The sequence below is a fragment of the Oncorhynchus clarkii genome, chromosome 27 (assembly GCF_045791955.1).
Source record: "Oncorhynchus clarkii lewisi isolate Uvic-CL-2024 chromosome 27, UVic_Ocla_1.0, whole genome shotgun sequence".
Lineage (NCBI taxonomy): Eukaryota > Metazoa > Chordata > Actinopteri > Salmoniformes > Salmonidae > Oncorhynchus > Oncorhynchus clarkii.
The window spans coordinates 30,511,917-30,533,542 of NC_092173.1; the positions used below are offsets into that span (position 1 = coordinate 30,511,917).

At 46.6% G+C, this 21,626-nt stretch overlaps 1 protein-coding gene across 3 annotated transcripts in view; it reads left to right on the forward strand.

The window, feature by feature from the left end:
• The window catches only part of LOC139385608 (phosphatidylinositol 4,5-bisphosphate 3-kinase catalytic subunit beta isoform-like), a 79,810-nt gene extending 58,956 nt beyond the window's left edge, over nt 1-20,854 (forward strand). For 2 of the 3 annotated variants that reach the window (XM_071130815.1, XM_071130816.1), the window contains 18 exons: nt 4,273-4,440; nt 7,926-8,015; nt 8,164-8,415; nt 8,828-8,924; nt 10,372-10,502; nt 10,596-10,646; nt 12,851-13,039; nt 13,373-13,494; nt 13,615-13,758; nt 13,935-14,034; nt 14,478-14,674; nt 14,832-14,941; nt 15,140-15,218; nt 15,779-15,946; nt 17,536-17,659; nt 17,763-17,908; nt 18,043-18,175; nt 18,373-20,854. In XM_071130815.1, the coding sequence (XP_070986916.1) occupies nt 4,273-4,440; nt 7,926-8,015; nt 8,164-8,415; nt 8,828-8,924; nt 10,372-10,502; nt 10,596-10,646; nt 12,851-13,039; nt 13,373-13,494; nt 13,615-13,758; nt 13,935-14,034; nt 14,478-14,674; nt 14,832-14,941; nt 15,140-15,218; nt 15,779-15,946; nt 17,536-17,659; nt 17,763-17,908; nt 18,043-18,175; nt 18,373-18,510 (2,439 nt within the window). In that variant the 3' untranslated portion in view covers nt 18,511-20,854. The remainder of the gene's footprint in view (nt 1-4,272; nt 4,441-7,925; nt 8,016-8,163; nt 8,416-8,827; nt 8,925-10,371; nt 10,503-10,595; nt 10,647-12,850; nt 13,040-13,372; nt 13,495-13,614; nt 13,759-13,934; nt 14,035-14,477; nt 14,675-14,831; nt 14,942-15,139; nt 15,219-15,778; nt 15,947-17,535; nt 17,660-17,762; nt 17,909-18,042; nt 18,176-18,372) is intronic. The other variant, XR_011628975.1, reaches the window with a different exon arrangement.
• The last annotated feature ends 772 nt before the right edge of the window (nt 20,855-21,626 follow it).

Below are 21,626 nucleotides of genomic sequence, written 5' to 3' on the forward strand. Positions count from 1 at the left end.
TGCGTGAATGTCAATCACACTCTTGTCGGAGGCCAATGCAAGTAATAGCCTGGTCTTAAATGAAAGCATCTTCAGTTCCACCTGATCCAGGGGCTCAAAAGGCTGTTGGCATAGAGCATCCAAAACAACTGATAAATCCCATGACGGGGCAAACTGTTTGGACACTGGACACACACGATGTGCACACTTCATAAAACGGGTGACGAGGGGATGTTTCCCCACTGTCGTGCTCCCAAAACCTACATGACAAGCCGAAATGGCTGCTAGATATACCTTAATAGAAACAGCATTTCCTTTTTCTAATAATTCATTTTATAAACAACAGAATTACCAGGACAGAGCACTGGAATGGCACTGTCTGTGATTTAGTGCACCATTCCTCAAATACAAGCCATTTACAATCATAAAGGGACCTGGTGGATGAGGCTCTAGCACTCTGAATAGTCTAAATGACATTTTAGGGAAGCCCGGCAGTGTTCAAGTTGCACCATCAACGGGCCAGGCCCAGAGTGCCAACCGTTCCGGGTGAGGGTGGACAATCTCCCCTCCTGCCTGGCACTGTAGGTCCCGATGCAAGGGAAGGGGCCACGGGTGGCCGCATAGTAGTTGAGTGATCTCCACTAGCCAGTGTTTCTCTGTCCAATGTGGCACTATTAGTATGAGAGAGAGGGTAGGGGAAATCAGGGCCAGTGGGTAGCTCTCAGTGACTGGAGATGCACACTGCTCCACATAATCAGTCTGTGTGTAAGTGAGGGGATTGCAGTCTCCCTTGCCTGTTTATGTAAGCCACAACAGTGGTATTGTCTGTTCTGACTAGAACATGACGACCCTCCAGAAATGGGAGGAACAACTTTAATGGTAAGGACGCTAAGGACTTCCAGTCAGTTTATCTGAGTAGAACGGAGATGGGGTCTCCATACCCCGTTGACTGTTCTGCCATCGTGGGACGCACCCCAACCCGAGAGAGATGCGTTGTGACTACTTTTCTGGATAAAAATAAAACTCTGGTATCTTCAGGAGTGCAGTGCTACCATTAAATCTATGGAGATCTGTACACGGTGATGTTTGTAATGTATTGGGCTCAGAACTAGAGAGGCGACCCAGCATTGAAACCCTTTCATATTCAAATGTCCTAATGGGATGACTACTAAAGCCTAGCTGCCTCAGGCATGTTTTCAAAGGCACCAGGTTCCTGCCTAGCACTGTTTCGCAATCTTGGAATGTTCTTATACGTTCCACTGAAAGGCAAGCTTTGAATGACACTGAATCTAGGATTAAACCTAGGAAAGAGTCTGCATGGGAATCAGAATGCTCTTTACTGTGTTTATTCTGAAACCTAGAAATGTCAGGTGTTCCAAAAGTAGCTGACTGTGTTCTAAGACCTCTTGTCTCGATTGCGCGCACAGCAGCCAATCGTCTATGTACATCATCAACCGAATGCCCCTCTCTGAGTGGGGCTATGGCTGCCTTGGTACACTTTGTAAAAACACAAGGTGACAGTTAGGCCGAAGGAGTACTAGAAATTCATAGATTACACCTTGAAAAGCGAATCTGAGAAATTTCCTGTGTCCTTCAGGTCCTTCAGGTCAACGGATACGAACCAATTGCCTGGGCGCACAGAACGTATACTTTCCCATGTGCCTGTTAAGAGCACATAGATCTAGGATCGGGTGTATAGGTCCTTGGTGCCATGGGTGGGACGGGAGGCTTCTTAGACCAGGGGATCCAAGGTTCTCTGCTGCCCTGAGCGTCTGGAGATTTTAAAGGTTGAGGGGGGTCGACCTGCTGCAGCCTGGGTGAAGGTGTGGCGAGGCACTGTGCTGTGTCTTCCTGGGCAGACAGCTGAAGGGCTTCACCCTCCCTCTTTTTCCTCCACTCACCGTTTCTGCATCATCTCGACGGTGTGGTAACACAGATCTCATCCCACAGACTCGGCTCCGGTGTGATCATTAGTGCCTCTTGTAGCTCAGCTTGGTATGCCGAGAGCCCTCACCGCTGTGGCGACCAACCTGTAGACCTTCTCTGTTGCAGAGGACTGGAAGTGCTCGTACTTGGTTGGTAAGGTGGGGCCAGTTGAGGTCATGGAGGACTTCTGGCTGGGGTGTAGATGGGAAGCCACCAGGGGTTCAATGATGGGCATGTGGGCAAGCCCAATCCCTGCCATGTCAACACAGTCCAACACCGACCCACCTTGGACAGAGTTCTTGGTGTACTCCAGTACAGGTAACCTCCTCCAGGCATTCTGGGAAGACTAGTAGTAATTGCCTGGCTGCCCGTTTGGGTAGCCTCTTACCCTCGTAGCTGGATGTGGTGGTCTCTGCTACTGCATTGGGACAGGGAATCACCAGTTTATTAGCAGCGTGTTTGCACACGTTCTGCAGGTCCACATCGAGTTCCAGTGTTGATGGCTCCCCGCCTGCGTGCCCTGTTTCGGATTCCCCGGCAGGAGGCTTCGTGGCCTGGCCTGAGGGGGATGAAGGAGTCTTCGTTTCCATCCGATTCCGAAAGGAGTTATCGCCTCTAATCAGGAAGCCCGGCAGGGAGGCGTCAAGGTGGTTGTAGGAGTCCTCTAACAGCGGGACAATGGCGTCGAGCTGGTGGCCCCAGCTAGCACTAGCCGCCATGTTTTCACGTGGGGATATCCATCGCCTCTGGTGAGTCGCCGGCTCCCATGTCAGGGTCCTGTTGACTCAGGCTAGCTTGGCGTGCTAGCCTGCGACGGAGGCTCTTCACAGTGAAGAGGGCACAGTGTGGACAGGAGACAGGGGAGGATAAGGCAAGCGGAGCACACAGAGTGGGTGTCTTTGGCCGATATCTTGTTTCCACAGGAGCAGATTCATGCCGGGAGCTTCTCCTCGTTTGGGGAGGGAGATGTTTTGTCACCATAGCTTAGATCCTATGTTTTTAGCTGTCAGAAAAAAACTAGCGTGGTAGGCTAGTCCGATAGCTAGTGATTTAGTGGGTTATCTCTGACGCTGGCACTCGTGATGTCCGGATACTGTTTCTGAAACAACAGGTTACAAAAGATAGCTTGGTGTCGGTAGTAAAAACTTTTGTTGTCGAAGTAAAACCACAGACGCTAGCTAGTGAATAATTGTATGTAATAATCATTTTCCTCTAACTATGGTGAAGGAAAAGGAAAATTGTCACCACCGCTCAGTCCTGAGAATAGAGCCTGGCGAGCGAATTGTAAGCTCACATCGGTGGACAGTTTAGCTAGTTCTGGAAAATGCAGTTGTGTCGAGGTAAACTTTCTGATGAAAAGCGAGAAGATGTGTTTGAATGGCTCAGACGCTGCTCAATCATGGCTGGGGTAGTGTTGTAAAGGCTTCTGACGAATACGCTGGGGACGAATACGCTGGGGACGAATACGCTGGGGACGAATACGCTGGGGACGAATACGCTGGGGACGTATACGCTGGGGACGTATTCCATAAGTGGAATACCGAAACGAAAACTTGAAAGAGAACTCCTTGTGTTTAGCCATAAACAAGACTCAGTGATCCAGAAACAGTAATTTGACTGATGTCCTAATAACGCCTCATTAATAACACTGTGTTCCTCGAACACATTACTGTTACTCTCAAACCTGGTAGGTGTGTATGACTGAATCCATATGTGTATGAGTGTGTGTGCATGTGTGTGTGTGCATGTGATGAAGCAGACTCTGACCATTACGCCCTGCAGAAATGGGTCCGGACCCATTTACTCTCGTTCACTGAAAAGTGTTTAGAACCAGGAACCATCTGATCTACATAGGTCATGTCTATACATTAGATGTGGGTTACCTTCCATCTGTCTGATTTCCTCTCTTTGACCTCTCATCCCTCAGTGTGTGTACTCTCCCTCTTCTGTCCTCTCCTCAGAACATATGGACTTGTGTGATGTCTCTCTGTGTGGGTGTGGTGTTTGGGTGTGTGGGTTTGGTTGTGTGGTGTGTGGGTGTGTGGTGTTTGGGTTTGGGTGTGTGGTGTTTGGGTGTGTGGGTTTGGTTGTGTGGTGTGTGGTGTTTGGGTGTGTGGTGTTTGGGTGTGTGGTGTTTGGGTGTGTGGGTGTGTGGTGTTTGGGTGTGAGCGCCATTCACATTTGTAAGAGGTGGCAGGTAGCCTAGCGGTTAAGAGCGTTGGGCCAGTAACCGAAAGGTTTCTGGTTCCAATTCCCCGAGCCGACTAGGTCAAAATCTAGCAAGGCACTCAACCCTAAAATGTACATTTGGATACAGACGGCATAAAGAATGGTACTCTGTATTAACTCCTCTCTTCTCTGTCCCAGTACATCAAAGCTTGTCTTCAGGCTAAGGAGTGTCCCCACCTGACCCTGGTCCAGGTCAGCACAGTCCAGGCCATGTTCGAGAAGGAGATCTCGGCCATCGGAGCTGTAGTCAACCGAAAGAGCTCCAACCCCCCCTTACCCCTGCCCCCCAAGAGGAGGGGACCCTCGGTCAGTTCCACTCTTTCTCTGTGTCGTGTGTGCGTGTGCGTGCGTGTGTGTGTGTGTGCGTGCGTTTCGCCTGGTCCTAAAGGTCAGGTGCAGTTGAATTGCTCATTAGGGCTTAATTGCACAGTACCATGACGACTACGTCCCACGGTGACAGGTGACATCTAACAGTAAATGACACACCTGACAATCATTAGCACTTCAAATGTCAATCATCACAACTAAATGTCAACATCAACAAGACTGCATATGCACTGATCTGAAAAGAAGAAAGATGGCGGTCAAACAGTGATGTCTTGTGGTAGTTGGTCGCTTGACAGAAGGAGAAGTGAGTAGGGCTTCAAGCACAACAAGCCTGTTTACCCAGCAGCTCTCCAGTAGAGCTTTGTTCTAGGTAGTGAGGAGAGGTTGAGAGAAGGACAGGCTGTTCTTGTGGTGGTGTACTGTATATACATGCACTCCTCTGTCACATAGACACTGACCTAAATGCACAAACACTGACATACAGTACACATTTTTGCATTCAAAAACGCACTCGTTTACACTTACAAAAACAAAATGTTCTTTACACACACACACACACACACAGAGAGAGAGAGAGAGCTAGTGGACAGCAGGAAGTGTGCTGCTTATTCATGTTTGTGGGCTGTAGCTGAGGGCCAGTCATGTGGAGTGTTTTTCCTGCTGTGCTGACCCTCGTAAATCTACTCTGCTTGACAACAGTTTGACTCGCCCAACCTTCAGTGTGTGTGTTATTCCTACAGTAAATTATGTTCTCCTTGCGTACTCATGAAAATATTTCTCTCCTCGCTCTTCCCTCCTCCCCCTCTGTTCCTCTCTTCTTCCCTCTGTTCCCCTCCTCTTCCCTCTGTTCCTCTCCTCTTCCCTCTGTTCCTCTCCTCTTCCCTCTGTTCCTCTCCTCTTCCCTCTGTTCCTCTCCTCTTCCCTCTGTCCCTCTCCTCTTCCCTCTGTTCCTCTCCTCTGTCCTCTGTTCCTCTTCTCTGTCCTCTCCTTCTCTGTACCTCTCCTTCTCTGTTCCTCTCCTTCTCTGTACCTCTCCTTCTCTGTTCCTCTCCTTCTCTGTTCCTCTCCTTCTCTGTACCTCTCCTTCTCTGTTCCTCTCCTTCTCTGTCCTCTGTTCCTCTCCTTCTCTGTCCTCTGTTCCTCTCCTTCTCTTCCCTCTGTTCCTCTCCTTCTCTGTCCTCTGTTCATTTTATTCTCTGTCCTCTGTTCCTCTTCCCTCTGTTCCTCTTCTCTGTCCTCTGTTCCTCTTCTCTGTCCTCTGTTCCTTTTCTTCTCTGTCCTCTGTTCCTCTCCTTCTCTGTCCTCTGTTCCTCTCCTCCTCTTCCCTCTGTTCCTCTCCTTCCCTTTCCTCTGTTCCTCTTCCCTCTGTTCCTCTTCCCTCTGTTCCTCTCCTTCCCTTCCCTCTGTTCCTCTCCTTCCCTTCCCTCTGTTCCTCTCCCCTTCCCTCTGTTCCTCTCCCCTTCCCTCTGTTCTTCTCCTCTTCCCTCTGTTCCTCTCCCCTTCCCTCTGTTCCTCTCCTCTTCCCTCTGTTCCTCTCCCCTTCCCTCTGTTCCTCTCCCCTTCCCTCTGTTCTTCTCCCCTTCCCTCTGTTCTTCTCCCCTTCCCTCTGTTCTTCTCCCCTTCCCTCTGTTCTTCTCCCCTTCCCTCTGTTCTTCTCCCCTTCCCTCTGTTCTTCTCCCCTTCCCTCTGTTCTTCTCCCCTTCCCTCTGTTCTTCTCCTTTTCCCTCTGTTCCTCTCCTCTTCCCTCTGTTCCTCTTCCCTCTGTTCCTCTTCCCTCTGTTCCTCTCCTTCTCTTTCCTCTGTTCCTCCTCTTCCCTCTGCTCTGTTCCTCTTCCCTCTGTTCCTCTTCCCTCTCTTCCTCTCCTTCTCTTTCCTCTGTTCCTCTTTCCTCTGTTCCTCTTCCCTCTGTTCCTCTCCTTCTCTTTCCTCTGTTCCTCTTTCCTCTGTCCTCTCCTTATCTTTCCTCTGTTCCTCTCCTTATCTTTCCTCTGTTCCTCTCCCCTTCCCTCTGTTCTTCTCCCCTTCCCTCTGTTCTTCTCCCCTTCCCTCTGTTCTTCTCCCCTTCCCTCTGTTCTTCTCCCCTTCCCTCTGTTCTTCTCCTCTTCCCTCTGTTCCTCTCCTCTTCTCTCTGTTCCTCTCCTTCTCTTCCCTCTGTTCCTCTTCCCTCTGTTCCTCTCCTTCTCTTCCCTCTGTTCCTCCTCTTCCCTCTGTTCCTCTCCTCCTCTTCCCTCTGTTCCTCTCCTCCTCTTCCCTCTGTTCCTCTCCTTCTCTTCCCTCTGTTCCTCTTCCCTCTGTTCCTCTGTTCCTCTTTCCTCTGTTCCTCTTTCCTCTGTTCCTCTTCCCTCTGTTCCTCTCCTTCTCTTTCCTCTGTTCCTCTTTCCTCTGTCCTCTCCTTATCTTTCCTCTGTTCCTCTCCCCTTCCCTCTGTTCTTCTCCCCTTCCCTCTGTTCTTCTCCCCTTCCCTCTGTTCTTCTCCCCTTCCCTCTGTTCTTCTCCTCTTCCCTCTGTTCCTCTCCTCTTCTCTCTGTTCCTCTCCTTCTCTTCCCTCTGTTCCTCTTCCCTCTGTTCCTCTCCTTCTCTTCCCTCTGTTCCTCCTCTTCCCTCTGTTCCTCTCCTCCTCTTCCCTCTGTTCCTCTCCTTCTCTTCCCTCTGTTCCTCTTCCCTCTGTTCCTCTGTTCCTCTTTCCTCTGTTCCTCTTTCCTCTGTTCCTCTTCCCTCTGTTCCTCTCCTTCTCTTTCCTCTGTTCCTCTTTCCTCTGTCCTCTCCTTATCTTTCCTCTGTTCCTCTCCTTATCTTTCCTCTGTTCCTCTCCTTCTCTTCTCTTCCCTCTGTTCCTCTCCTTCTCTTTCCTCTGTTCCTCTTTCCTCTGTTCCTCTTTCCTCTGTTCCTCTTCCCTCTGTTCCTCTCCTTCTCTTTCCTCTGTTCCTCTTTCCTCTGTTCCTCTTTCCTCTGTTCCTCTTTCCTCTGTTCCTCTTCCCTCTGTTCCTCTCCTTCTCTTTCCTCTGTTCCTCTTTCCTCTGTCCTCTCCTTATCTTTCCTCTGTTCCTCTCCTTATCTTTCCTCTGTTCCTCTCCTTATCTTTCCTCTGTTCCTCTCCTTCTCTTCTCTTCCCTCTGTTCCTCTCCTTCTCTTCTCTTCCCTCTGTTCCTCTCCTTCTCTTTCCTCTGTTCCTCTTTCCTCTGTTCCTCTTTCCTCTGTTCCTCTTCCCTCTGTTCCTCTCCTTCTCTTTCCTCTGTTCCTCTTTCCTCTCCTTATCTTTCCTCTGTTCCTCTCCTTCTCTTTCCTCTGTTCCTCTCCTTCTCTTCTCTTTCCTCGTCCATCTATTCCTCTCCTTCTTTCCTCCCCCTCTGTTCCTTCTCTGCTCTTTCCTCTGTTCCTCTTCTCTTTCCTCTGTTCCTCTTCTTCTCTTTCCTCTGTTCCTCTTCTTCTCTTTCCTCTGTTCCTCTTCTCTTCTCTCTTTGTAGCAAGTGAATACGTGTGTATGGGAGGTGTCCAGCCCGTTTAAGATTGTCCTAATCAAAGGCAGCAAGGTGAACGCTGAGGAGACCGCCAAGGTAACCACTGATGATGTGAACTTGCAAACCTGGAATTTTTGTTGCATCTTTGGTGTTTGCACTAGGATGTATTTATACCCATATTCAGTAGAACACTGTTATCTCTCACGATCACCGTATTATGGTGAACCCCTTGTCGCCCCCCCAGGTCCAGGTGCGTGCAGGCTTGTTCCACGGCACAGAGTTGTTATGCAAGCCGGCGGTGAGCAGCGAGAGCAGTGGACGCTCGGAACACGTGTGGAACCGCACGCTAGAGTTCGACATCACTGTGAGCGACCTGCCGCGCATGGCCCGCCTCTGCTTCGCCGTCTATGCCGTCATGGACAAGGTTAAGAAGCAGAAGTCCACCAAGAACGCCCACATCAACAAGTACCAGACCATCCGCAAAGCTGGCAAAGTGGTATGTCACACACAAAGCACAGGCATACTCACACACACACACACACACAGAGACATTTAATATGCATCTCTGTCCCCTCTCTCGTGCTTGCTGTCTCTCTCTCTCTCGGTCTCTCTCGCTCTGTCTCTCTCGCTCTGTCTCGCTCTCTGTCTCTCTCTGTCTCTCTCTCTCTCTCTGTCTCTCTCTGTCTCTGTCTCTCTCTCTCTCTCTGTCTCTCTCTGTCTCTGTCTCTCTCTGTCTCTCTCTGTGTCTCTCTGTGTCTCTGTCTCTCTCTCTCTCTGTCTCTGTCTCTGTCTCTCTCTCTCTCTCTCTCTGTCTCTGTCTCTGTCTCTCTCTGTCTCTCTGTGTCTCTGTCTCTCTATCTCTCTCTCTCTCTGTCTCTCTGTGTCTCTCTCTCTCTGTCTCTCTGCAGCACTACCCTGTAGCCTGGGTGAACACCATGGTGTTTGACTATAAAGGACAGCTGAAGACTGGAGATATCATCCTTCACAGCTGGTCTTCCTTTCCTGGTGAACACACACACACACACACACACACACACACACCTTCATGCACTTTACAAACACTTTAATTAACCTATACACACACCTTCATGTGCTTTACAAACACTTTAATGAACCTATACACACACCTTCATGTACTTTACAAACACTTTAATGAACCTATACACACACCTTCATGTACTTTACAAACACTTTAATGAACCTATACACACACCTTCATGTACTTTACAAACACTTTAATGAACCTATACACACACCTTCATGTACTTTACAAACACTTTAATGAACCTATACACACACCTTCATGTACTTTACAAACACTTTAATGAACCTATACACACACCTTCATGTACTTTACAAACACTTTAATGAACCTATACACACACCTTCATGTACTTTACAAACACTTTAATGAACCTATACACACACCTTCATGTACTTTACAAACACTTTAATGAACCTATACACACACCTTCATGTACTTTACAAACACTTTAATGAACCTATACACACACCTTCATGTACTTTACAAACACTTTAATGAACCTATACACACACCTTCATGTACTTTACAAACACTTTAATTAACCTATACACACACCTTCATGTACTTTACAAACACTTTAATGAACCTATACACACACCTTCATGTACTTTACAAACACTTTAATGAACCTATACACACACCTTCATGTACTTTACAAACACTTTAATGAACCTATACACACACCTTCATGTACTTTACAAACACTTTAATGAACCTATACACACACCTTCATGTACTTTACAAACACTTTAATTAACCTATACACACACCTTCATGTACTTTACAAACACTTGAATTAACCTATACACACACCTTCATGTACTTTACAAACACTTTAATTAACCTATACACACACCTTCATGTACTTTACAAACACTTTAATTAACCTATACACACACCTTCATGTACTTTACAAACACTTTAATTAACCTATACACACACCTTCATGTACTTTACAAACACTTTAATTAACCTATACACACACCTTCATGTACTTTACAAACACTTTAATTAACCTATACACACACCTTCATGTACTTTACAAACACTTTAATTAACCTATACACACACCTTCATGTGCTTAACAAACACTTTAATTAACCTATACACACACCTTCATGTGCTTAACAAACACTTTAATTAACCTATACACACACCTTCATGTACTTTACAAACACTTTAATTAACCTATACACACACCTTCATGTACTTTACAAACACTTTAATTAACCTATACACACACCTTCATGTACTTTACAAACACTTTAATTAACCTATACACACACCTTCATGTACTTTACAAACACTTTAATTAACCTATACACGCTCACACCTACACACACACAACTCACCTACATACTTATACACAAAATATTAGCTTTTGAGTGATTTTTCTGTGTCCCCCAGATGAACTTGAAGAGATGCTGAACCCCATAGGAACCATCCAGACCAACCCGTACACTGAGAATTCTACAGCACTCCACATCCACCTCCCTGACTACAACCCTCACCCCATCCTATTCCCCCCCTTCGACAAGGTGAGGACACGCACACATTGCTGTATTCAAACATGGTTGTAGTTATGAAGTATTTCTACCACTGATATGGATGTGTGTGATCTACTCCTGCAGATTCTGGAGAAAGCTGCAGAAATCGCTGGGTCAAGCGATTGCTCGACCATGGTACTGTCGTGAGTTCCAACCACTCAAACACACACAAACACTCTTAAACATCTACGCATTCCTTCCATCACACACAAGCACTCCTTCTAATCCAGAGCAGCAGGCATTTCTAGGACAGAAATACAGACACCAAATGTGTCAGAGGGGAGGGAGGATATTGCTGTGACTGGTTTCCAGGGCAACCCAGTCAGTCCTGATTCTGATCCAGGATGATATTGGCAGGATGGTGCACTGCCACAATGCGTCTCTCCGAGGCTAAGATCAGCCCTGCTGTTACACACACACACACACACACACATACATACATACACACATACATACACACATATAGAACCAGTCAGAAGTTTGGACACACCTACTCATTCAATAGTTTTTCTTTGATTTTACTATTTTCTACATTGTAGAATCATAGTGAAGACCTCAAACTATGAAATAGCACATATAGAATCATGTAGCAACCAAAAAAGTGTGAAAAACTATATTTATATTTGACATTCTTCAAAGTAGCCAGCCTTTGCCTTGATGACAGCTTTGTAAACTCTTGCCATTTTCTCAACCAGCTTCATGAGGTAGTCACATGGAATGCATTTCAATTAACAAGTGTGCCTTGTTAAAAGTTAATTTGGGGAATGTCTCTCCTTGTTAATGCGCTTCAGCCAATAAGTTGTGTTGTGACAAGATATGGGTGGTATATTTGGTAATACACCAAGTCCATATTATGGCAAGAACAGCTCAAATAAGCAAAGAGAAACAGTCCATCATTACTTTAAGACATGAAGGTCAGTCTATCTGGAAAATGTCAAGCACTTTGAATGATTTTTCAAGTGCAGTCGCAAATACTATCATGCTATGATGAAACTAGTTCTCATGAGGACCGCCACAGGAAAGGAAGACCCAGAGTTACCCCCAAATAAATGCTTCAGAGTTCAAGTAACAGACACGTCTCAACATCAACTATTCAGAGGAGACTGTGTGAATCAGGCCTTCATGGTCAAATTGCTGCAAAGAAACCACTACTAAGGACACCAATAAGAAGAAGAGACTTGCTTGGGCCAAGAAACATGAGCAATGGACATTAGACCAGTGGAAGTCTGATGAGTCCAAATTTGAGATTTCTGGTTCCAACCGCCGTGTCTTTGTGAGGCAGAGTAGATAAACGAATGATCTCCACATGTGTGGTTCCCACCGTGACTCATGGAGGTGAGGGTGCTTTGCCGGTGACACTGTCTGTGATTTATTTAGAATTCAAGGCACACTTAATCAGCATGGCTACCACAGCATTCTACAGCCTTCCCATCTGATTTGCGCTTAGTGGGACTATCATTTGTTTTTCAACAGAGCAATGACCCAACACACCTCCAGGCTGTGTAAGGGCTATTTGATCAAGGAGAGTGATGGAGTGCTGCATCAGATAACCTAGCCTCCACAATCACCTGACCTCAACCCAATTGAGATGGTTTGGGATGAGTTGGACGGCAGAGTGAAGGGAAAGCAGCCAACAAGTGCTCAGCATGTGTGGGAACTCCTTCAAGACTGTTGGAAAAGTATTCCAGGTGAAGCTGGTTGAGAGAATGCCAAAAGTGTGCAAATCTGTCATCAAGTCAAAGGGTGGCTACTTTGAAGAATCTCAAATACATTTGGATTTTTTTCAACTTTTTTGGTTACTGAATGATTCCAAATTTTATTTCATAGTTTGATGTCTTCACTATTATTCTACAATGTAGAAAATAGTCTAAATAAAGAAAAAACAATGAGTAGGTGTGTCCAAACTTTTGACTGGTACTGTGTATACACACACACACACACACACACACACACATCAACCCTCATAAAGACCCTGTGGGACAGGACACAGATGGTTATGTAACACTATGTGAAGCAGGGGGCTTGCCAAAACATGCCCATTGCAAGGGGGTAGGGGGTGTATGATGGAGGTTGGAGGTTTTCTTGCTGTCTCAAGCTTCAAGCTCTTATTCTGTGTGTTGGATAACAATGTTTCTTGTGGATCCATAAAGCAATCAAACGTGTGTGCAAGTACAGATCTATTTTTATCCCTCTAATGGGGATTACTTGCAGTGTTCTCTGATTACATTTTAACTTCTACCTTTAGCGCACACCCCTTGCTACTCCTCTTTACATAGTGTGATTTCTTACCCTTTGCTGCCACCTAGTGGCGACTGACCACCACTGCTGTTTCCCCTCAGGGCCGAGGCGGTAAGAAGTTCCACATTGAGCTGAAGGAGATCATGGAGAGGGACCCTCTGTCCCAGCTGTGTGAGAACGAAAAGGACCTCATCTGGACACTACGCTACGACTGCATGGAGAACTTCCCCCAGTCACTGCCCAAACTGCTGCTCTCCGTCAAATGGAGCAAACATGAGGACATGGCCCAGGTACATACATTTATTTACATGTTGTCATTTAGCAGAACTCTTATCCAGAGCAACTTACAGTAGTGAGTGCATACCTTTTCATACTGTGCCAGATGAACCTAGCCTGTGTATTGACAGTGTTTTTTAACACAATCAATTCCTTCTCAATTGCAAGAACTATTCTATTCATTCCAGTCTGATGAAAATGTTGTCTGAGTGTGCCTCAATGGTCAGATCCTAAATGGACCCCTAGCGCATACCACTATTTCCCTCATCAGTCCCCTTCAAAGATCTGCTGTGCTCCTGTATTGGTTATAAAGCATAGTGAAGGATCTCTATATCTCTCTCTCCCAGCTCCAGGCCTTGCTGCAGATCTGGCCCAAGCTGAGTCCCAGGGACGCTCTGGAGCTGCTCGACTTTAACTATCCAGACCAGTACGTCAGAGAGTACGCTGTGGGCTGCCTGAGGGATATGAGGTACTCCACACACACTCGCACATACGTATTCCTAGTTCACTTACTGTTGTAATGACTTACTCACTACCTCTCTCCCTCCTCTCCCCCTCTTCCTACTTCATATTCCTCCCCCCCCCCCAGTGATGAGGAGTTGTCTCAGTACCTGCTCCAGCTGGTCCAGGTGTTACGTTATGAACCCTACTATGACTGTGCGCTCACCCGATTCCTGTTGAACAGAGCTCAGTGCAACCGCAACATAGGACACTTCCTCTTCTGGCATCTCAGGTGAGCGAGAGAGACTTGTGTACATGAAAAAGCAAGAGAGGGCATGTGTGCAAAGAACAAAAATGCATTTTCAGAGATATAGGCTGTATTTCTTTCATGGTATAACTTCAGTGAGGTGAAGTATGTTGACCAACCCCAGGTATGAGTAACTAGGGTGACTTTGCTGCCCCCTGCAGGTCAGAGATGCACATGCCAGCCGTCTCTGTCCAGTTCTCTCTCATCCTCGAGGCCTACTGTCGCGGCAGCATCCCTCACATTGAGGTCCTGAAGAAACAGGTAGGACCCCAACACACACGTCCTGACTCCAACCTTAAGTCATGAGTTAATCACTACAGTACATCTATTTCTGTCACCACCTATAATTCTATAGTTTCCTCTGTCAGTTCAGAATGGGGTTATTTATAAAGAAGTCAGATGACAGCAGCCTGACCTCTAACCTCTGACCTCTACTGTATTAGCCCAGACATCCGCACTGTTGGCAGCTTCCTCCCACTTCCTGTCCATCACTGTCCATCCCCATCTCCTTCCTGTTTTGGAGTTAGCTACCACACTGTGGGATGTTTCGGGAAGACCATGCTGTCATGCGTAGCATCCTTGTCATATTTGGAAGGCAATTGCATTATAGTGCATAAATACCGCATACATCCGTGGTATAATTGAATCATTATTTCATTATTACATCACGTTGTAACAACATTACACCCCCTCTCTCCATCTAGGTGGAGGCTCTCAGCAAGCTGAAGTCTGTGAACGAGCTGATCAAGCTGGGCACCATCAAGAACGCACGCAGTAAGACCAAGGAGGCCATGCTCACCAAAGAGGCCATGATGACTTGTCTGAGACAGAGTGGCTACACAGAGACCCTCTCTGACCTGCACTCCCCTCTCAACCCCAGTGTCCTGCTCTCTGGAATCAAGTAAGGGTCAGGGGGGAGAGGTTAGAGGGGAGTGGAGAGGGTGATCTGGGAGTGGATGTGGTTGGATGACTGATTCGATTCATTTTTTATTTTTCTTGTTCTTCTCTTTTCATTTGTCTCGCCCCTCCCTGCTCTTTCCCCTCCTCCCCCTTGCCAGTGTGGAGAAGTGTCGGTACATGGACTCGAAGATGAAGCCTCTGTGGATCGTCTACAACAACAAGCTTCTGGGGGGAGACACCCTGGGAATCATCTTCAAGAACGGAGACGGTACGAGGGCTGAGGGAGGGAGGTGGCTCTAACAGAGGAAAAGTAAGATCACTAAAGTTCAGGGGGAGAGAGGGAGTGGAGGAGAGTGAGAGGGAAGAATAGTGAGGTCAAGATGGAGGGATGTGTAATATGGAAGGTGAAAGAAGATGGAAGGATGAATGAAAGACTGTAATTGTGTTTCTCTCTACCTCGGTCCAGACCTGAGACAAGACATGTTGACACTGCAGATCTTGAGGTTGATGGACCTGCTATGGAAGGAGGCCAATCTGGACCTCAGGTGTGTATATTAATATGATAAGAGATGTGTGTGTGTGTGTGTGTGTGTGTGTGTTTCCTCAGGCGGACTCTGTCAGTCAGGCTTGTTTGTTCCTGCTCTCTGTGGGGAAGAGGAAGCTGTGTTGGGGGGGGACCCTAAATCACCCCCTGCTAGCCTGACCTCTAACCCCCCACATCCATATCCCCAGCATCACACACACACTACCCTGCTTCTCATCCTAATCAAATCCACACACACTAGCGCTCGCTCTCATACTCTAACACACACAGACACACACATCTGGAGCCGAGCAGTGTGTGGGATTGTTTTGACAGTTGAGCTTGGGGGCAGGCCTTTAGGTTACAGGGACAAGGGTTCAGAGAGGAGAGGAGAGGGAGGGAGTTCTGCAGAGAGGATGATAATGGTGAGGATAATGAAACCGCTGTGATGTGGTGTTTGGAGCGTAATCATGCGTACATTCTGGTCGTGTGTCAAGACAGAGCAGGGGGGAATTATAGGATGCATCTCAATGGTGTTTATGATGATTAATTGGAACAAAATGTTTCCTCGTGTCTGTGCAGAATTGTACCTTACGGTTGCCTAGCAACTGGGGACCGGTCAGGGCTGATCGAGGTGGTGTCGTCGGCGGATACCATCGCCAACATCCAGCTGACCAGCAGCAACGTGGCGGCCGCCGCAGCCTTCAACAAGGATGCGCTACTTAACTGGCTCAAAGAGAAGAACTCTGGGTAAGACCACACTTTTTTTTAATATAAAAATGTGTATTACTGACATATTTCATAGATACAGTGCCTTCGGAAAGTATTCAGACCCCTCAACTTTTTCCATGTTACGTCTTATTCTAAAATGATTTTAAAATATATATATTCTCATCAATCTACACACAATACCCCATAATGATAAAGCAAATACAGTTTTTTAGAAATTTTAGCAAATGTATTAAAAACAGAAATACCTTATTTACATAAGTATTCAGACCCTTTGCTATGAGACTTGAAATTGAGCTCACGTGCATCCTGTTTCCATTGATCATCCTTGAGATATTTCTACAACTTAATTGGGGTCCACCAGTGGTAAATTAAGTTGATTGGACATTATTTGGAAAGGCACACACCTGTCTATATAAGGTGCCACAGTTGTCAGAGTAAAAACCAAGTCATGAGGTCGAAGGAATTGTACGTAGCCCCCCGAGACAGGATTGTGTCGAGTCACAGATCTGGGGAAGGGTACCAAAAAATGTCTGCAGCATTGAAGGTCCCCAAGAACACAGTGGCCTCCATCATTCCTAAATGGAAGAAGTTTGGAACCATCAAGACTTCCTAGAGCTGGCCGCTCGGCCAAACTGAGCGATCGGGAGAAGGGTCTTGGTCAGGGAGGTGACCAAGAACCCGATGGTCACCCTGGTCAGAGCTCCAGAGTTTATCTGTGGAGATGGAAGAACCTTCTAGAAGGACAACCATCTCTGCAGCACTCGACAAATCAGGCCTTTATGGTAGAGTGGCCAGACAGAAGCCACTCCTCAGTAAAAGGCACATGACAGCCCGCTTGGAGTTTGCCAAAAGGCAACTAAAGGACTCCGACCATGAGAAATGAGGTTATCTGGTCTGATGAAACCAAGATTGAACTCTTTGGCCTTAATGCCAAGCGTCTTGTCTGGAGGAAACCTGGCACCATCCCTACGGTGAAGCATGGTGGTGGCAGCATCATGTTGTGGGGATGTTTTTCAGCAGCAGGGACTGAGAGACTAGTCAGGATTGAGGCTCCAGAGATCTCAGGACCTCAGACTGGGGGCGATGGTTCACCTTCCAACAGGACAACCCTAAGCACACAGCCAAGACAACACAAGAGTGGCTTCGGGACAAGTCTCTGAATGTCCTTGAGTGGCTCAGCCAAAGGCAGGACTTAAACCTGATCAAACATCTCTGGAGAGACCTGAAAATAGCTGTGCAGCGACGCTCCACATCCAACCTGAGGGCTTGAGAGGATCTGCAGAGAAGAATGGGAGAAACTCCACAAATACTGTACATGTGTGCCAAGATTGTAGCGTCATACCTTTCTAAAAACCTGTTTTTGCTTTGTCATTATGGGGTATTGTATGTAGATTGATGTAAAAAAAAATTTTTTAAAGAATCTACATTTTAGAATAAAGCTGTAACCTAACAAAATGTTGAATAAGTCAAGGGGTCTGAATTCTTTCCGAAGGCACTGTATGTATATAACAGGCAACATGTTAGTGAGCTGCTATGCTTTGGCAGTGCAAACCCAGTGAAGTCTCCCACTTGGCCAACACTTTGTTTTGTGTTTGTGTACTATGCAGAGATGCTCTGGAGAAGGCGATCGAGGAGTTCACCCTGTCATGTGCAGGCTACTGCGTGGCCACCTACGTCCTGGGGATAGGTGACCGCCACAGTGACAATATCATGGTTCGCAGCACTGGACAGGTGGGTAGAGGTGCTCCCCTCTACAACAGGCTAAATCACAGAGGTTCATTTATGGTATTTTAATGGAGCTCAGAATCAAGTTCTTAAATCCTGTGTCTCTCAGCTCTTCCACATAGACTTTGGGCATATCCTGGGGAACTTCAAGTCCAAGTTTGGCATCAAGAGGGAACGCGTCCCTTTCATCCTGACCCATGACTTCATCCACGTCATCCAACAGGGAAAGACGGGCAACACTGAGAAGTTTGGCAGGTGAGCTTCTGTCCCCTTTCACTACTCAGGTGATCCAGGCCGGGAATACTATCTATTGCCTTATTTTTTTAATCATTTGTCTATGTGCTAGTTGAGTGAGTGTATAGTGAACAGAATGTGTGTGTTGTGCCTAGTTTCCGTAATTACTGTGAACAAGCCTACCTGATTCTGAGGCGGAATGGGAACCTCTTCATCACCCTGTTTGCCCTCATGCTGACTGCTGGACTGCCCGAGCTCACCTCCGTCAAGGATATACAGTACCTAAAGGTAAGACGTACGCACACACACATACACACACACACACACACACACACACACACACGCAGTACATAGTTGGCAGCTTCACATGGGCTACAGTTTACATGTGCTACAGAAATTTAGTGTCCAAAATAATGTATTTATGCTGCAATAAGAGTAGTTGTTAAGGCTGTCCCCCCCCCCCCCCCCCCCTTCTCCACCTGTAGGACTCTCTGGCCCTGGGGAAGACCGACGACGAGGCACTGAAACAGTTCCGCCAAAAGTTTGACGAGGCGCTGAGAGAGAGCTGGACCACCAAAGTCAACTGGATGGCCCACAACGTGGTCAAAGACAACCGCTCCTAGAACAGACAGTCGCACATCCTGGAGCTGGAGGGTGAAATGTTAAAGGTCAGGAGGGTCTGAGGTCTATCCAGTGCTGGGACAACAGTGACAATGGGGGGATAGGTGTTGCTAAGGGGTGAAGACCAGACAGGACTGGGCTGCAAAGAAGGGAATCTAGAAGGCTATCTTAAACACACACGCTCTTACAGGCTTAAATCCCCCTCCCTTTGCCTTTCCTCTGGCTTTTGAAGCTGCTGTGTGCCTCCAGCCAGTCCAGCAGTCCCATTGCCTCTCCCTGATCATGTGACATATTTGTGGGTAATGTGGTTGCGAATATTGCACTGCTCGGTGAGAGTCAGATCCTCCCGTCTGAGTTGTGAATGGACTGCCCCCTTGGAGACTGGACTAGACTGAACCAATGAGGAAGGAAGGGGAAGGGGGTGGTTTCACCCACCTATTAGCAAGACTTCTGATCTGCCTTGTGTTGAACTAAAGGGAGAGGTCAGGGTTGACCACACCCACTCAAGGCCTCACACCGTATCTTAAAACGACACCAAAACGTGCACATAGCCAGAGGAAGTGCGTCTTATTGGACTTTTCCTCGCAAGGCCTCCAGTTCATCTCGAACGTGTGCCTAAAAACTGCGAGAAGATTGTATTTATTTAGTTTTTTAAACGTTTTTTTTTTATTTCCATTTTAAGATGTTATTAAGATGCTATAGGACATGTATATGTGCCAGACTACTTTTTATTTATATGTGTGTGTGTGTGTGTGTGTGTGTGTGTGTGTGTACACAGACAGAGACACGCTGCATGGCCAAATTTTTCTGGATGTCTCTTGCCGATAGCTAAACAACAACTTTCCACACTCCGCTTATGCTGTCCCCTCCTAGTAGCTAGCTATTTCCCTCACTAACGTTAGCACAACTTATGCTGTCCCCTCCTAGTAGCTAGCTATTTCCCTCACTAACGTTAGCACAACTTATGCTGTCCCCTCCTAGTAGCTAGCTATTTCCCTCACTAACGTTAGCACAACTTATGCTGTCCCCTCCTAGTAGCTAGCTATTTCCCTCACTAAAGTTAGCACAACTTATGCTGTCCCCTCCTAGTAGCTAGCTATTTCCCTCACTAACGTTAGCACAACTTTGGAAAAGCAGTGCTCAGCAAGCTGGGGCAAAGGACACTGTGTCCCGGTGTTGGGAAACACAGATTTGCCTTGCATGCTCTCCACACTGAATAGACTATCCCAGTGATATCCAGATGGTTACCAATATTATAGTATTTCTCATGAAGGCTGTTATCCTACTTGGAGTAAAAAAAACTGTAGCAAAACATTTGAGTTAATTAACATTGGAGTTAACATTGATTTGGTGGTTTAGCTCTAGAGGACAGGTGTCCAGTGGGGGCAGTTCAATTCGGTCACGCAACTTCAGCCATTGAGAAATGGGGTGAATTAGACCATCAAATACTGGAACCATTTGAAATACAAGGAAGAGAGAGCTTAAAATGTTTCTACAACTTAATTTTGTGTTCCTGCTTTGGAATGTGGATGTAGAATTCCTGTGTTCCATTTAATCAAGTTATGGTTGTTGTTGGACAAACAGAACAGGCACAATGGGTGAGTCAACACCACACTACCCCATGGAGGCATTATCACGGCCCCGTGGAGGCATTATCACGACCCCGTGGAGGCATTATCCCGGCCCCGTGGAGGCATTATCCCGGCCCCGTGGAGGCATTATCCCGGCCCCGTGGAGGCATTATCCCGGCCCCGTGGAGGCATTATCGCGGCTCCGTGGAGGCTTTATCGCGGCCCCATGGAGGCATTATCACATGACAACAACCACAATGAATAAACAAAGCATGTTACTAAAATGCCTTTTAGGACCAAAACAAAGAAAACCTTCAGTTGATTTAGGTTTGTTTTGACTGTGTTTTAAAGAATCTGTTCAGAAATGGAATGTTTGTGTGCAAAATGTGTCGCTTTCTTCTTCAGTGTATTTGTTTTTTAGATCAGCCAAATTGGGCGGAGTTTAAGACCTATGGAAGGGGTTTGCCAGCAGAGGGCGTAACACTGCGATTCAAAGCTACTTCCTGGTTTTGTCATGAGGTGCTCTCTGTTTTGATTTTGTGCAATATCCGTATAGGAGTCTACATGTATATTATGTAAATGAACCCTTGGGCCCTAATGCCTGAGGCTATAATGGTTGTCACTGTGGGTTCATGTGTATTGCTGCTGTATTTCTCACCGCTGGCCTTCTTAAGTCTCTCAGACACTGAATATTGTCAAATGTACAGGCTTTTATGGTTTTGCTGTTTTTTGTTTTCATAAGAGTTTTATTAAAGTTATTTTCCATCTAACTGGATTTTCCTTTTGTAATACATTTTTGTGTGTGTGCCTGTTCAATCACTGCAGTGCCAGTGTGTCTGTGAATAAGATGTAGTATATTTCCTGAACAACTTTGCAGGGCACAATGACGAGCACAGATTTGGTCCCTGTGCCTGGGATACTGTGATGAATGCAGATTGATTCCAGGCCAAGATATCCTCCATTCTTTCCACTGTGGTTGTGTGAGGGAGGGAGGGAGGCCCACTGCAGGGCCCATCTCTGCTGGAGGGGACCAACGTGCCTCTTTGCTGATGTCATGTGGTGGTGGTGATGCCGTACATGGTGGAGTAGCCAATGACCCTTATTGCCAGAATATGAATCCTGAATAGAACTTGGTTGTGGGTTAAATTTGGAGATGGCAGGTAGGTCACGGTGCTATGTAGCTGTTAATACCTGCAAATATCATGATTGATAGGTTGTTGTTTGTCTGCAAGCATTTATGCAATGATTACCGTTTTATAATTTCCCCAGCAATCTAGCTTGGGTAATAGTTGTTTACTTCAAGAAGTCTGAATTTAAACGGGGAATTGACCCTTCCTCCCCTATTCAATTTACATCCCACAAGAAGTCTGAATTTAAACGGGGAATTGACCCTTCCTCCCCTATTCAATTTACATCCCACAAGAAGTCTGAATTTAAACGGGGAATTGACCCTTCCTCCCCTATTCAATTTACATCCCACAAGAAGTCTGAATTTAAACGGGGAATTGACCCTTCCTCCCCTATTCAATTTACATCCCACAAGAAGT